General features: G+C 39.7%; 1 protein-coding gene across 3 annotated transcripts in view; it reads right to left on the bottom strand.

The window, feature by feature from the left end:
- The window catches only part of PLEKHG1 (pleckstrin homology and RhoGEF domain containing G1), a 104,334-nt gene that overhangs the window by 51,465 nt on the left and 38,369 nt on the right, over positions 1-14,500 (bottom strand). For 2 of the 3 annotated variants that reach the window (XM_068984995.1, XM_068984996.1), the window contains exon 3: positions 758-827. The exons of the other annotated variant lie outside the window; for it this stretch is intronic. In XM_068984995.1, the coding sequence (XP_068841096.1) occupies positions 758-827 (70 nt within the window). The remainder of the gene's footprint in view (positions 1-757; positions 828-14,500) is intronic. 3 annotated transcript variants of the gene reach the window in all.

Here is a 14,500-nt window from a genome sequence, read left to right as displayed (position 1 = left end):
GCATTTTTTCTAAGCCATCAGTGCAACTTGAGAAGAAAGCAGGAGAATTAAAGGGCATATTTAAGAGGCAGGATATTAATTCTGGTCTGTTTTTCCACTAAATGAGTAAGCCAGTGCCATATATATATATATATATATATGTTTATCTATATATATCTATGTATACATATATGTATATGGCAGTATCTTAAATATATATATTTATATATGTGTAAAGTATTTCTATTCTTACCGATTTTTATAACTGATCTAGTCATATTTTATATGTACTTATTTTCCTAACATTCTTCTATTCTGGACTCTCCTCTTCCCAAGCTTAAAGTCTTTCTTAGGACAGATATGTAGCATCACTTAAATATTTATTACACAAGTTCTAAAACAACTGCTAAGTTATTGGGCTTCCCAGGTGGCTCTAGTGGTAAAGAACCCGCCTGCCAACGCAGGAGACGTAAGGAAGACCCTCTAGAGAGGGGAATGGCAACCCACTCCAGTATTCTTGCCTGGAGAATCCCATGGACAGAGGAGCCTAGGGCCTACGGTCCACGGGGCTGCAAAGAGTTGGACATAACTGAAGTGACTACACAACTTACTGAGAACTGAATTGTTTTCCCCCTGGCTAGTGGGGAGAAAAACCCCTCAGAGTGAGAGAGATCAGTGGTGAACTTCATCCAATATAGAACATATCGGTCATCTTAACTTTACAATGAAAACAGTGTGTGTCTGTCTCGGTTGGCTCAGAGAGATGAACCCTGCTTACCTTGGACACAAAGCACTCTGCTATGGCCACAGGATCATTTTCACAGTTTTCCAAGTCTTGCAGAAGTTCACTAAAAAAAAAAAAAAAAAAGAACGTATTAGGCTGTGGTCTGAGGGTTGAGGACATTTTAAATAACTTAGAAGTTTAAACATTTACATGGCGTATAAGGAACCATTTAATTGGATATCTGAGGTCTTGTCATTACATCCAAGGCTTAGATAAGTGACTTGCCTGAGGTCATGGAGGAGCAGAGGGGTAAACATAGGTCTGACCTGCAACTTCCCACCCAGAGATAAGTCCTACTCAACGTTTCAGTCTGCCTGACATTAGTGAAAATCTGCACACATGCTCACACACACTTACTTATTCATCCCATAGCTTTCCAGGCACCAGACAGCACACAAAGCACCAAGAACAAATACACCAATGAGCCAAGTGAGATTATGGTCTCTTGGAGCTTGGAATCCACTGAAGAGTCAGACATGCAGTGAAAAATCACACTGATAAACAGAAAATTATAAACAGAGAAAGTGCTCTAAAGGAAAAATATGCCAGGGGGAGGAAATCTCTTTCCTCAGATGAAAATCTGTATTATTTATTTTTAATGATTCATTAAGTAACTAACTGAATGACATTGCACTGTGTGGCTGTAGCATCATTAGTGTAACTAATCACCCATGGCCGCACACAGTTCTATGAATGGGGTTGCTGGGTCATGGAGCATTCTCATTCCAAACGTTAATACATTCCCAAATTATATTCCATGGAAGTTGTATTAACGTGTATTTTAATATGTTAAGTGTTTATTTTAATTACCGGTGTATTACATAGTTAATAAAAAGTTAGTTCTTCAGGAATTATGATAAAAATAGTCGTATTTTTACAACAGTTCCTTGCTTTCTGTTTCTCATTCTCGACTACCACCCCCAGGAAACACTCTCAACTTTTAGCCATTTCGGCTGTAGGTATCTGGGTTTCCAAACATGCCGGCAGTGAACTTTCATTATTTTTCAGTCTTAGGTATTTACTTCATAATTTCCCCTAGCTTCCTTTCTTCTCATCTTTCTCAACAAACTCTGTTAGGAAATTTAATTAGATTAAAAGTGAGAGCTTACGTTTTAAAGACTACGTAAATATTATGCTCAGCTAAGCCTTGGAGTATACCATAGCTACACTGCCTTTCTTGTACAACCATGTTTTCCCTGGAGTTGAAATGGTCTCTTTTTTTTTTTTTCCATTTGTTTGGTTTTCAAAGTTGTTATTGTTCAGTTGCTAAGTTGTGTCCAACTTCTTGCAACCCTATGGACTGCAGCACACCGGGTGTTCCTGTCCTTCACCATCTCCCAGAGTTTGCTCAGATTCATGTCCACTGAGTTGGTGATGCTATCTAACCATCTCATCCTCTGCTGCCCTCTTCTCCTTTTGCCTTCAACATTTCCCAGCATCTGGGTCTCTTCCAATGAGTTGGCTCTTCACATCATGTGGCCAAAGTATTGGAGCTTCAGCAACAATCACTCCAATGACTATTCAGGGTTGATTTCCTAAGTACAGTCTACTAATTCACCTTCATACTTTGTGCCAGAAGTATAACTCATGTCTCACCAAGTTCAAACATTGGATCATTATGGAATGCATTCTCTCTTAGTGACCTCCTTCCTAGAGCCATCTGTCCTTCCAGTTCCATCTGGACAGGTGCTCTCTGGGTCTGCTGGGTCCTCTCTTCAACACCATCCTTATGATGTCCTTCCCTTAACTCTTGTGTTGGATGCCCTGTTTCTTAGATAGCATTTAAGCTATAATCTCTCTTTTGGGAGAGTCTACCCTCCAGCAGCTTTCTGAGTAGGGGTAATAGGCAGCCAATTTTCTGAGTCTCTTTCTGCTTCAAAATGTTCTCCCTTCACACTTGACCAATCATTATCAATGGATATAGAATTCTTGATTGGAAATTATTTTCTGAGTATTCAGGGAGACATCTGCTGTAGTATGGATTCTAATGCTACTATTGAGAAGTCCAACATCATTCTGATTCATGATCCAGGTTACAAATGACCTGTTTTTCTATTCTGGAAGCTTTTAGAGTTTTCTCTTTGGTCATTAGATCTGAAATTTTGTGATGGTAGGTTTTGAGGTGAGTCTTTTTTTCATGCACAGAAACAGTTTGAATATTTGAGAAGTGTTCTTGATCATCAGTTCTCAAAATGCTGCCTGGGTTCTTAAGATCCCTTCAGAAGTCCAAAAGGCCAATATATTTTATAAAAATACTTTGACTGTATCAGATTTTTTATCTTCATTCTCTCGTGAGAGTACAGTGGCCTTTCCAGAGGCTGCATGACCTGTGATATCACAGATGGAAAGCAGAAGCAGATATGAGAATCCAGCTGTCTTCCAGTAAGTCAAACAGTAAAGAGATTTTTAAAAACGTAAAACAATTCCAACATGCAAAAAAGTTAATGGGAAGAGTAGTAAGTTTTTCTAGAAATCTGTGGATTTATTATTATTATTGAACACATTGATATTTTAATAGCTTCACAGTTTTAATATAAGAACCTCTTGATGAAGGTGAAAGAGGAGAGTGAAAAAACAGGCTAAAACTCAACATTCAGAAAACTAAGATCATGGCATCCAGTCCTATTACTTCATGGCAAATAGATGGGGAAACAATGGAAACAGTGACAGACTTTATTTTCTTGGGCTCAAAAATCACTGCATATGGTGACTGCAGCCATGAAATTAAAAGATGCTTGATCCTTGGAAGAAAAGCTATGATCAACCTAGACAGCATATTAAAAAGCAGAGACATTACTTTGCCAAAAAAGGTCTGTCTAGTCAGAGCTATGGTTTTTCCAGTAGTTATGTATGGATGTGAAAGTTGGACTATAAAGAAGTCTGAGTGCTGAAGAATTGATGCTTTTGAACTGTGGTGTTGGAGAAGACTCTCGAGAGTCCCTTGGACTGCAAGAAGATCCAACCAGTCCATCCTAAAGGAAATCAGTCCTGAATATTCACTGGGAGGACTGATGCTGAAGCTGAAGCTCCAATACTTTGGCTACCTGATGTGAAGAGCATACTCACTGGAACAGACCCTGATGCTGGGAAAGATTGAAGGTGGGAGAAGGGGACGACAGAGGACAAGATGGTTGGATGGCATCATTGACTCAATGGACATGAGTTTGAGCAAGCTCTGAGAGATGGTGAAGGACAGGGAAGCCTGGCATGCTGCAGTCCATGGGGTAGCAAAGAGTCAGACATGACTGAGCGACTGAACAACAGTTTTAATTTCTATTATGGTAGATAAAAACATCATAAATCATAAACAAAAAAAGCTTTTGGGGCACTCAGCAATTTTTAAGCATATATAGATCCTGAAAGTGACAGTTTAGTCACTCAGTTGTGTCCTACTCTTTGCGACCTCACGGACTATAGCTCACCAGGCTCCTCCGTTCATGGGATTTTCCAGGCAAGAGTACTGGAGTGGGTTGCCATTTCTTTCTCCAGAGGATCTTTTCAACCCAGAGATAGAACCCAGGTCTCCCACATTGTAGGCAGGTACTATACCATCTGAGCCACCAGAGAAGTCAGATCCTGGGGCCAAAAAGCTAAGGAACCTCTGTTCTTGAATTACAGTTTTAATATCTCCTCCCCTCCATTAGATTAGATACTCTAGACTATCTCATTTTTTCTCTAGTTTCCATCTTCTTGTTTATTGTTCTGTGTTCTCAGATTTCATCTTTTATTTTCTATCGCTTCTATTGAATTTTTTCATCTCTACTATCTGATCTTCAGCTTCAAAGTATGTGTGTGTGTTTACATGTTCTTTGGGTACTTACGTTTCTATTATTACTTTATAGGTGCAAAAATGCTCTCATATTTATAAGGAGGTGATAATGATGACTGTTGTTATTTGGGACTTAACTTTCCTGCTCTTTGCTTTCTGCTCCACAATCATTTTAATCATTCTGGCTTCTGTCATTCATGTTACTGGTTCACCCCAAATATCTGGGGATTTTCATTTGTTCTTTCTTATTGGAAGGTAGGGCTTCCCTGGTGGCTCAGTTAAAGAAGTTGCGTGCCAATGAAGGAAGAGTCTAGTTTTGAAGGTAAGATACCACCAGCCAGCCGTAAGGTCTGCACAGAAGTGTAGTTTTACATAGCGTGCTCCTTACTCAAGCCAGCGATTCTCAAACATGTTGGTGTGAAGACCTGCTTACCTTTAAAAAATTCTTTATGTGGATTATATCAATACTTATTCAAAATTAAGGTTGCTATATAATTTTTAGAAGATCAATTAATGTAATTATATATTTAGTACAAGTTAATACAAGTACCTTTTTTGTGAAAAATAAGATTTTATAAAACAAAATTTAGTGACAAGAGTAGTATTGTTTTATACTTTTCAAATCTCTAATGCCTATCTTAATAGAACACAGATGGCTGCTCATGTCTGCTCGGCATTCAACAGCCTCACACAAATATATCACTGGAAAAGGAAGGAGTATTTTAGCAGCCTCTATGCATATCTTTCTTTGATAATACACTGAAACTCAACAAGTGGTAGTTTCTTAGAGGTTTGCTGGGGTCTGAAACCATATAATCCTATACCTGCTACATTGAAATCCTCTGATCTAGCTTGCACTTTGAAAGGAACTTTTACCAATGCATGATTTCAGGACAGACCCAATTTCAAACATTCTTCCCTACTATTCCACAAAACATACCATTTGTAAGATTATTTTTGTTTGGAATATATAGTTCTGATAATTTTATCAATATCCTTTATGAAGGATGTGCTTACTTGCTCAGTCGTGTCTGACTCTTTGTGACCCCATGGACTGTAGCCCACCAGGCTCCTCTGTCCATCTGGATTCTCCAGACAAGAATACTGGAGTGGGTTGCCATGCCCTCCTCCAGGGGATCTTCCTAACCCAGGGATCGAACCCAGGTCTCCCACGTTTCAGGCAGATTCTTTACCACCTGAACCACCAGGGAAGCCCTTTATAGAAGGATGGCTGTGATTAAATTAAAGATAGCTGAAATTTCATCACTGGGATCTACATACTGGATGAAGTAAAATAAAAGGTCAAACAAAAAGAATAGCTAAAAAGGCAACATATCTGGACCAGTGTTTCCCACTGTTGGAGGATGGAGTGCTCTGGATGTAGGTTTTGTAACCAGGTCTTTCAATATTCTTCTGTTTCTAAGGAGAGAAGAATTTTGAGCAGAATCCATCATATTTTTCATACTTCCAAGGCTTAATAGAAATACTCCTTGACAATATTTAACTCCCTCTGTTCTCACTGTTATGCTCATTAAGCTCCTCTTGGAGCTTTAATTTCAACTCCAGCTGGGATCTCCTGGTAGGACAAAGTGTCTTGAGGACCCACCCAGGCTCTAGTATAGCTCACCTGTAAACGAATGGCATTCATTGTTCAAGAACCAGAACTGGGAGGGAGCTCAGATGCCTTCCAGTCCTACTCCCAAATTTTAAGATGAGGAAACCAGGGCTCATAAAAGGGAGGTGGCTTACCTTAGGTCACACAGCAAATAATTAATAGGCATAGCTGGGCTTAGTATCAGGGCTTGTGAATCCCAGTCCCACACTATTATAAACACACCTATGGAAAAATTTATTCTTCAGATTGACTCAGGAAAGCTGAGGGCTAGTCTCCACATCATGGTGTCTTCAACCTGCTAGCGCCTACCTGGGAGGCCTTGTGTGAGTCATCATGGGCAGCTTTCCTTTACAACCCTTTTATAAAATAATGGAAACAGTGAGGAGTCAGGCCTGATTTCCTTCACACACCTGTCATCAGAGCAACCATCCTGATACAGCTGGCTGACCACCCTGTTAGCTCTCCATTCAACACAGTCATTACTGAAAGCCTCATTTGTCAGGACTGTTACAGGCAGGAGGGGATGGGGTAAAGAACATGGACAAAAGCTCTGTCCTGCGGTACTTATGTTCTGATCAGGGGTGATAAATGTCAACAACTGAAGAAATAAAGAACACAACGTAAAACAAAAGACAGCAAATGTTGGCAAGGATGTGAAGAACTGGAACCCTCATACATTGCTGATAGGAGTGCAAAATGGTGCAGCCTCCATGGAAAGCAGAATGGAGGTTCTCCAAAAAAATTAAGAGTAGAACTAACATAGGTCCAGCAATCCAGCCCTGTGGTATGCTATGCTCAGATGGCCAGCTGTGTCCTACTCTTTGTGACCCCGTGGACTGTAGCCCACCAGGCTCCTCTGTACATGGGATTTTCTAGGCAATAATAGTGGAAGGGGTTGCCATTTCGTTCTCCAGGGGATCATCCCCACCCAGGCATCCAACCTGGGTCTCCTGCATTGCAGGAGGATTCTTCACCAACTGAGCCACCGGGGAAGCCCAATCTTGGGGTATTTACATGAAAAATTGAGACCAGGATCTTGAAGAGCTGTTAGCACTGCCACATTCGTTGCAGAAGTATTCACAACAGCCAAAACGTGGCTACAACTTAAATGTCTGTGAATGGATGAAGATGAATAAGGAAAATGTGGTATGTATGTATATGTATTTGTGTGTGTATATGTGTGTGTGTGTGTGTGCATGTGTGTGTGTGTGTGTATGTATACAGTGAAGTATCAGTCTTAAAAAAGAAGGAATTCTGTGACAACATGGATGAACCTTGACATTATGCCAAGTGAAAAAATAGAAAAAAAGTCACAGAAGGACAAATCCTGCATGATTCCACTTATATTAGAAATCTAAAACAGTCACACCCATAGCATCAGATGGTAGAATGGTGGTTACCAGGGCCTGGGGGTAAGAGTAAATGGATGAGCTATTACCTAAGATGCATCAAGTTTCAGCTAAACCAGATGAATAGGTTCTAGAGATCTGCTGTAACATAGTATCTAAGTTAACAATAACATGTGTCTGAAAGTGGCTCAGTCATGTTTGACTCTCTGAAACCCCATGGACTACATAGCCCTCCAGGCTCCTCTGACCATGGGATTCTCCAGGCAAGAATATTGAGGTGTGTAGCCATTCCTTTCTCCAGGGAATCTTCTCCACCCAGGGATCGAACCGAGCTCTCCTGTATTTCAGGCAGATTCTTTACTGTCTGAGCCACAAGGGAAGTATTGAACACTTAAAAACTTAAGAGGGTAGGTCTCATGTTAAGTGCTGTTATTATAATAAAATAAAAATTAAGAAAAATAAATTTTATTCCTTTACCAGTAGAAACTCATACTCCATAGTACAATATTGCTTACTAAGAATGCTTATGTGAAAAATAGCGAAGGGTTGGTTTTACTGAAAAGTAAAACAAACACAACAGAATATACTACTGTACTACGTGTTATGAAGGGCTGGTGGCTCAGTGGTAAAGAATCTGCCTGCCAGTGCAGGAGACGTGGGTTCGATCCCTGGGTCAGGAAGATCCCCTGGAGAAGGAAACGGCAACCCACTCCAGTATTCTTGCCTGGAATCCCATGGACAGAGGAGCCTGGTGGGCTACAGTCCATGGGGTCACAAAAGAGTCAAACATGACTCAGCAACTAAATAACAACAACATGTTATGAAGGAAATAAAGACAGTGTAGCAGAATCTGCCTGAGGCTGGGTGGGTGGGTTGAAGGAGCATTGGAGCAATCACAGAATGTTCTCTGAGGAGGTGATATCTAAGTTTGGGGAGGGTTGGAAGAGAAAGACATTTAAGAAATTGGTCATGAGTCTAAGGACGGAATGAACATAGTGTGTTTTTGTGGGTAGTATAGAAAGGAACCCACCAGCTGCTGTTTGGTGAACAACAGGGAGTGTGGGAGATATGGAAGACAACTAACTAGAAAACAGTACACCATGTACTATGGGAACAGAGATGGGGCCATGGAAAGAGGGATATCAAGGACTCCATAAAGACCAGAAACAGGCTGTCCTTCTAGAGTTACAGCCTAGTGGGGTGGAGACTAGCTTTTTCATTGCATCAGTGAAACTAATGAACAACTCTGCAAGTATGTTAGCAGGAAGAAGTGACTCATAGGTTGTGTTTTGTACTCAGAGCTAAAATTAGAGTCATTCTACCTTCAGATTTGGGGTATTTTCCCTTTTCCTGCAGCAATTGTTCCAAATATTTCCTCCCTTTTGTGTAGCATTATGAAAAAAGAAAATATTATTTCTTACTAGAGTTCCTATTCCTTGTTTGGATGGACAGTTAAAGGAAACAGAGTTCTCTTTCACAGAACATATTCTATGTAAGATTTTCTCTGACCACTGATGTGTACTTGAATTCAGGAATTGCCATAAGACCTTGAAGATTCTGCTGCCTTCCACTGAACAAGGCTCACGAAGGGGCCTCTCCTCTTCTGGTCTGCAATGGACTCTAAGCTCCATGTCAGCTGGTATTTACAGAGACACATACGGGTTAGGAAACAGAAATGGAGTGAGGTTAATAGTATCAAACACTCCATTAAACTCACTGATATGCTACCACTGGCCTTGAAAAGTCTACTTGAAAAAAGTCTATGGGTAAAAATATATTTCTACCACTGGGCAATAGTTGCAGACATTTTGATGGCATGAAAATGCATTAACATAAAAGATAACTGCTCCCACCTTGCTCTGACTTATTGTTGTATGTATCTCATGATTTGGAATGTTCAAGCTGGATTTAGAAAAGGCAGAGGAACCAGAGATCAAATTGCCAACGTTCTTTGGCTCATAGGAAAACAAAAAGGGTTCCAGAAGAACATCTACTTCTGCCTTATTGACTATGGCAAAGCCTTTGACTGTGTGGATCGCAATAAACTGTGGAAAATTCTGAAAGAGATGGGAATATAAGACCACCTGATCTGCCTCCTGAGAAATCTGTATGCAGGTCAAGAAGCAACAGTTAGAACTGGACATGGAACAACAGACTGGTTCCAAATCAGGAAAGGAGTACATCAAGGCTGTATACTGTCACCCTGCTTATTTAACTTATATGCAGAGTACATCATGAGAAATGCTGGGCTGAAGGAAGCACAAACTGGAAGCAAGATTGCTGGGAGAAATATCAATAACCTCGGATATGCAGAAGACACCACCCTTATGGCAGAAAGTGAAGAACTATAGAGCCCCTTGATGAAAGTGAAAGAGGAGAATTAAAAAGTTGGCTTAAAACTCAACATTCAGAAAACTAAGATCATGGCATCTGGTCCTATCACTTCATGGCAAACAGATGGGGAAACAATGGAAAGAAACAGTGACAGACTTTATTTTCAGGGGCTCCAAAATCACTGTAGATGGTGACTTCTGCCATGAAATTAAAAGATGTTTGATCCTTGGAAGAAAAGTTATGATCAACCCAGACAGCATATTAAGAAGCAGAGACGTGATTTTGCCAACCAAAGTCTGTCTAGTCAAAGCTATGATTTTTCCAGTGGTCATGCATGGATGTGAAAGTTGGACTATAAAGAAGTCTGAGTGCTGAAGATTTGATGTTTTTGAACTGTGGTGTTAGATAAGACTTTTGAGAGTCCCTTGGACTGCAAGGAGATCCAACCAGTCCATCCTAAAGGAGATCAGCCCTGAATATTCATTGGAAGGACTGATGCTGAAGCTCCAATACTCTGGCCACCTGATGCAAAGAGCAGACTCATTGGAACAGACCCTGATGCTGGGAAAGACTGAGGGTGGGAGGAGAAGGGGATGACAGAGATGAGACAGTTGAATTGCATCACTGACTCACTGGACATGAGTTTGAGTAAGCTCTGGGAGTTGGAGATGGACAGGGAGGCCTGAGGTGTTACAGTTCATTGGGTCACAAAGAGTCAGACACGACTGAGTGACTGAACTGAACTGAACTGACCCCATGATTTGCTTTCTAAACAACATTTCAAAGGAGAAAAGAAGCATGACCCAAATAAATATTTCCTTAAGACGTAAGTTACTTGCTCTGGGATGCTTTCACTGATCCCTCAGATAAAATCAATTCCTTGCTCCTCAGAGTTCTCGAAGTAAAGTTTTGTTAATTCCTTGGGTGTATGACTTACTGCCTCTGCTACACAACAATGTCATTCACCTCTAGACTAATAGATTTAGCCTAGTGTCTGACATGCAACAGTGACTCAATATGCTGCTAAGTCACCTCAGTCGTGTCCGACTCTGTGACCCCATAGACGGCAGCCCACCAGGCTCCCCCGTCCCTGGGATTCTCCAGGCAAGAACACTGGAGTGGGTTTAGGTATACCAAATAAAAAGAAAGGGTAGTACTTTCCTGGTGGTCCAGTAGTTAATAATCCACCTGCCAATGCAGGGACACAGGTTTGATCTTGGGAAGATCCTGGTCTGGGAAGATCCCATATGCTGCAGGGCAACTAAGCTCATGTGCCACAGCTACTGAAGCCCACACACTCAAAAGCCCGTGCTCTGCAACAAGAAAAGTCGCCACAAAGAGGAACCCGTGCACTGCAACTAAAGAGTAGTCCCCCACTCACCACAACTAGAGAAAGTCTGCACACAGTAACGCACTGTAGTCAAATAATTAAATTTTAAAAGAGAGCGAGAGTTGAAGGCAATAGGAAAATTTTCCTCTCATCTTTTAAGGAAAGAAGAGACCTCAGATGATAGTAACTTGCTAAAAAATAATTTAAAAATAAAATTCTGACGTAGAGAAATGGTCTCTACTTCCTCAAAGATTCAAATTACAGTCTAGATAACTCTTCTGTATTTCAAGAGAGGGACACTGTGTAAAAACAATTGACATCTCTTTAACATGCAGTTAAGAAAAAAAAAAAGTTTTGGAAGTTTAGGTAACAAGTTAAACTGGGGAAAGTGGTTTCTTTGGCCTGAGCTAGTTTCCTGACCATTTGGGAATTTCTTTCAGACACCAAAACAGAGTCTTAAATTTCTAGGCTATCATAGGGATTATGAGAGAAAGATTTGGCTAGAAAAAAGACAACAAAAATGAAATCTCAATTGTATTTCAAAACAGTTCATGTTGGAAGATTTTATGAGATAACAATTTGAATCTAGTAATATGCCAAAACAGAACAAAGACATTACAAGGAAATAAATTATACATTACTGTCATTTATGAACATGCATGAAAAAGTTCTTTAAAAAACACAAATTAAACTCATCGTGCACAAATACATGAAACATCATGGCCAGGCAGGGCTTACGGCTGCACGTGTGTTAAGTCACTTGGTGCTATATGGCTCAGTTGCTTCAGTTATGTCCAACTCTTTGTAACCCCACGGACTGTAGCCTGCCAGGATCCTCTGTCCATGGGATTCTCCAAGTAAGGAATACTGGAGTGGGTTGCCATTCCCTTCTCCAGGGGATCTTCCCAACCCAGGGATTGAACCCACATCTCTTATGTCTCCTGGACTGGCAGGCAGGTTCTTTACCACTACTGCCACCTGGGAAATCCAGAGTTTATTCTAGTAGTATACATATGATTCAAATCAGAAGGCCTATTAATATAATTTGCCATGTTATGAATAGGAGAAAAATCATATACTAATTTTCTTAAAGGATGATTACACATTCAATAAAAGTCAATATTCATTCACACTAAAATCTCAGCAAATAGAAGTAAGCGTCTAAATCTCAGAACAAACATCATAATTAATGGTGAAACTGTTAAAGAATTCCTGCTAATGTCAGAAAGAAGTTAAGAATGCAAGAATCTAATTAGCACTGTTTAAGACTTACTGCAAGCAGTAAGACAAGGAAAAATATATATATATATAAGGGGCAGAAGAACTGTAAAGGAAAGCAAAAAATTCTCCTTTTCAAACACCATTGTCTACATAGAAAACCTAAAGGGGTCTATAAACAATTAGAACTGATGGGACAGTTTAAAAAGTTGGTTGAATATAGTGTCAACATATAAAAATTGAAAGCATTCTTACATGACAATAACGGTGAATTACAAAATAGGAAAATATTCTAGTCAAAAATAACATTGAAAAGAATAAGTGTTTAAAAGTGACATGTATGAATGTGATGGAGAAATTATAAAATGTTATTATAGGGTATTTTTAAAAAGCTTGATTAATGAGATATTATTGGGTTAGATGACCCAATATTATAAAGATATCACTGCTGCTGAAATTAATCTCTAAATTAAATCAAATTCCAATAAAATTCCCGAGAGCTCCCTTCATGGAACTTGACGAACTAAAGCAAAAAGAAATGAAAAAATCACTTGACAGTGCAAAGAGTTAAGAAACGCTAAGTCACTGTAGAAGAAGAGAAATAGGGGTTTAATAATTAAGGTGATGTGGTATGGGGTAAGGATGGACAAAGAGACCAACACAGCACAACAGAGCCCAGAAACAGAAGCATCCATACAGGTATGCTTCACCTCGGAGAAACGCGGAACTACAAATCAGCACAGAAAAGATGTATTTTTCAGTCTGTGGTGACGGGACTATGGGCTGGTTATATGAAAAGAGGGTTTTTTTTTTTCCTTTTTCTTTTCTTTTTTGGCTGCACTGCATGGCTCGCATTATCTTATGTTAATAAGTTCCCCAACCAGGGATTGAAAACACACCCAGATGAGACTGGGCATGTTCAGGGTGGTATGACCGTAGACAAAACATACCCTCAGCAGTGAAAGCACACAGTCCTAATCCAGTGGACTTTCAGGGAATTCCCTGAAAATAAGGATTTCGATTTCCTATCACATACCACATTTCTATCAATTTTAGATTAAAGATGTAAGTGAAAAGCAAAAATTTAAAGACTTTTAGGAACAAGTATAGAGCATATTTATGAACTGAGCATACTTGTTAAAGAGATAAGTTTTTAAACAGACACAAAATTCTCATCCTATAAGAATTACATTTACTTAGAGTAGTTAAAATCACGAATTTTATAACTTTTTTTCAAAGAAGCCATAATTAAAAGACAAATCTCATACTAATGGAGGACTACAATTTGCATAATCCATAAAGATCTCCAGACAGACTCATCAAGCACTCCTAAACAATCATAAGAAAAAGAAACAGCTTGACAGAAAACTGGACAATGAGTAGGAGCCAGAAATTCAGAGAAGAAATCAAAGTGGCCAAAAAACAAGAGAAGAGGCTTTGTCTTATTGCAATCAGCAAAATGCAAGGTAATACAGCCCATAATGGAATATTACATTCAGTGAAAGTAAGCAAAGTAGAACTATAAATCTCAAAAGCACTGTGGTGTGAAAAAAACTTATAAAAGACTGAGACAGTGCATGCCGTGTTTGAAGTAAGTTAAAGCACACTATGTGTATATACGTAGAGCATGGCAACAAAAGATCATACTTGGGGGTGAAACACCAAGTCTTGGATGATAGTTACAGTGATGGTGGTATTTTGAGCCAGATTATACTGGCTTTTCTGAGCCAATTCTGTACATCTCTTCCTAATTCCCTGTTCAGTAAGGTCTTCTTAGTAGCCTGAAATCTGCTGTAGGTGTGTTTATACCATAGAAATTGGCAGACACAAATCTCAGATCCCTTCTCCCTTGTCCTCACCCTGGAGAGCTGGCACACCAGCACATCACTGCCATTCTCCACAGCGTGGAAGGCAAATCAGAGGGGCATAGCGGGGGCTCAGCATTACTGGTAAAAGCTTTACACTTTCAAGCATTTCTAAAGCAAATATGGCATAAAGGAAGGCCCTGATGGAATAGGGGTGCTTCATAAGTGTTTATCATATGCTTTCCCGTATTTTGGAAATACTTCCTGAAAAACAATCTAATCAGCTAAAATTTTCCAAAGTGTTAGTTGCTCAGTCA

The sequence above is a fragment of the Capricornis sumatraensis genome, chromosome 13 (genome assembly GCF_032405125.1).
Source record: "Capricornis sumatraensis isolate serow.1 chromosome 13, serow.2, whole genome shotgun sequence".
NCBI lineage: Eukaryota > Metazoa > Chordata > Mammalia > Artiodactyla > Bovidae > Capricornis > Capricornis sumatraensis.
Note: the sequence above shows the minus strand (reverse complement) of the source record. Positions and strands in the feature narration are given on the sequence as shown.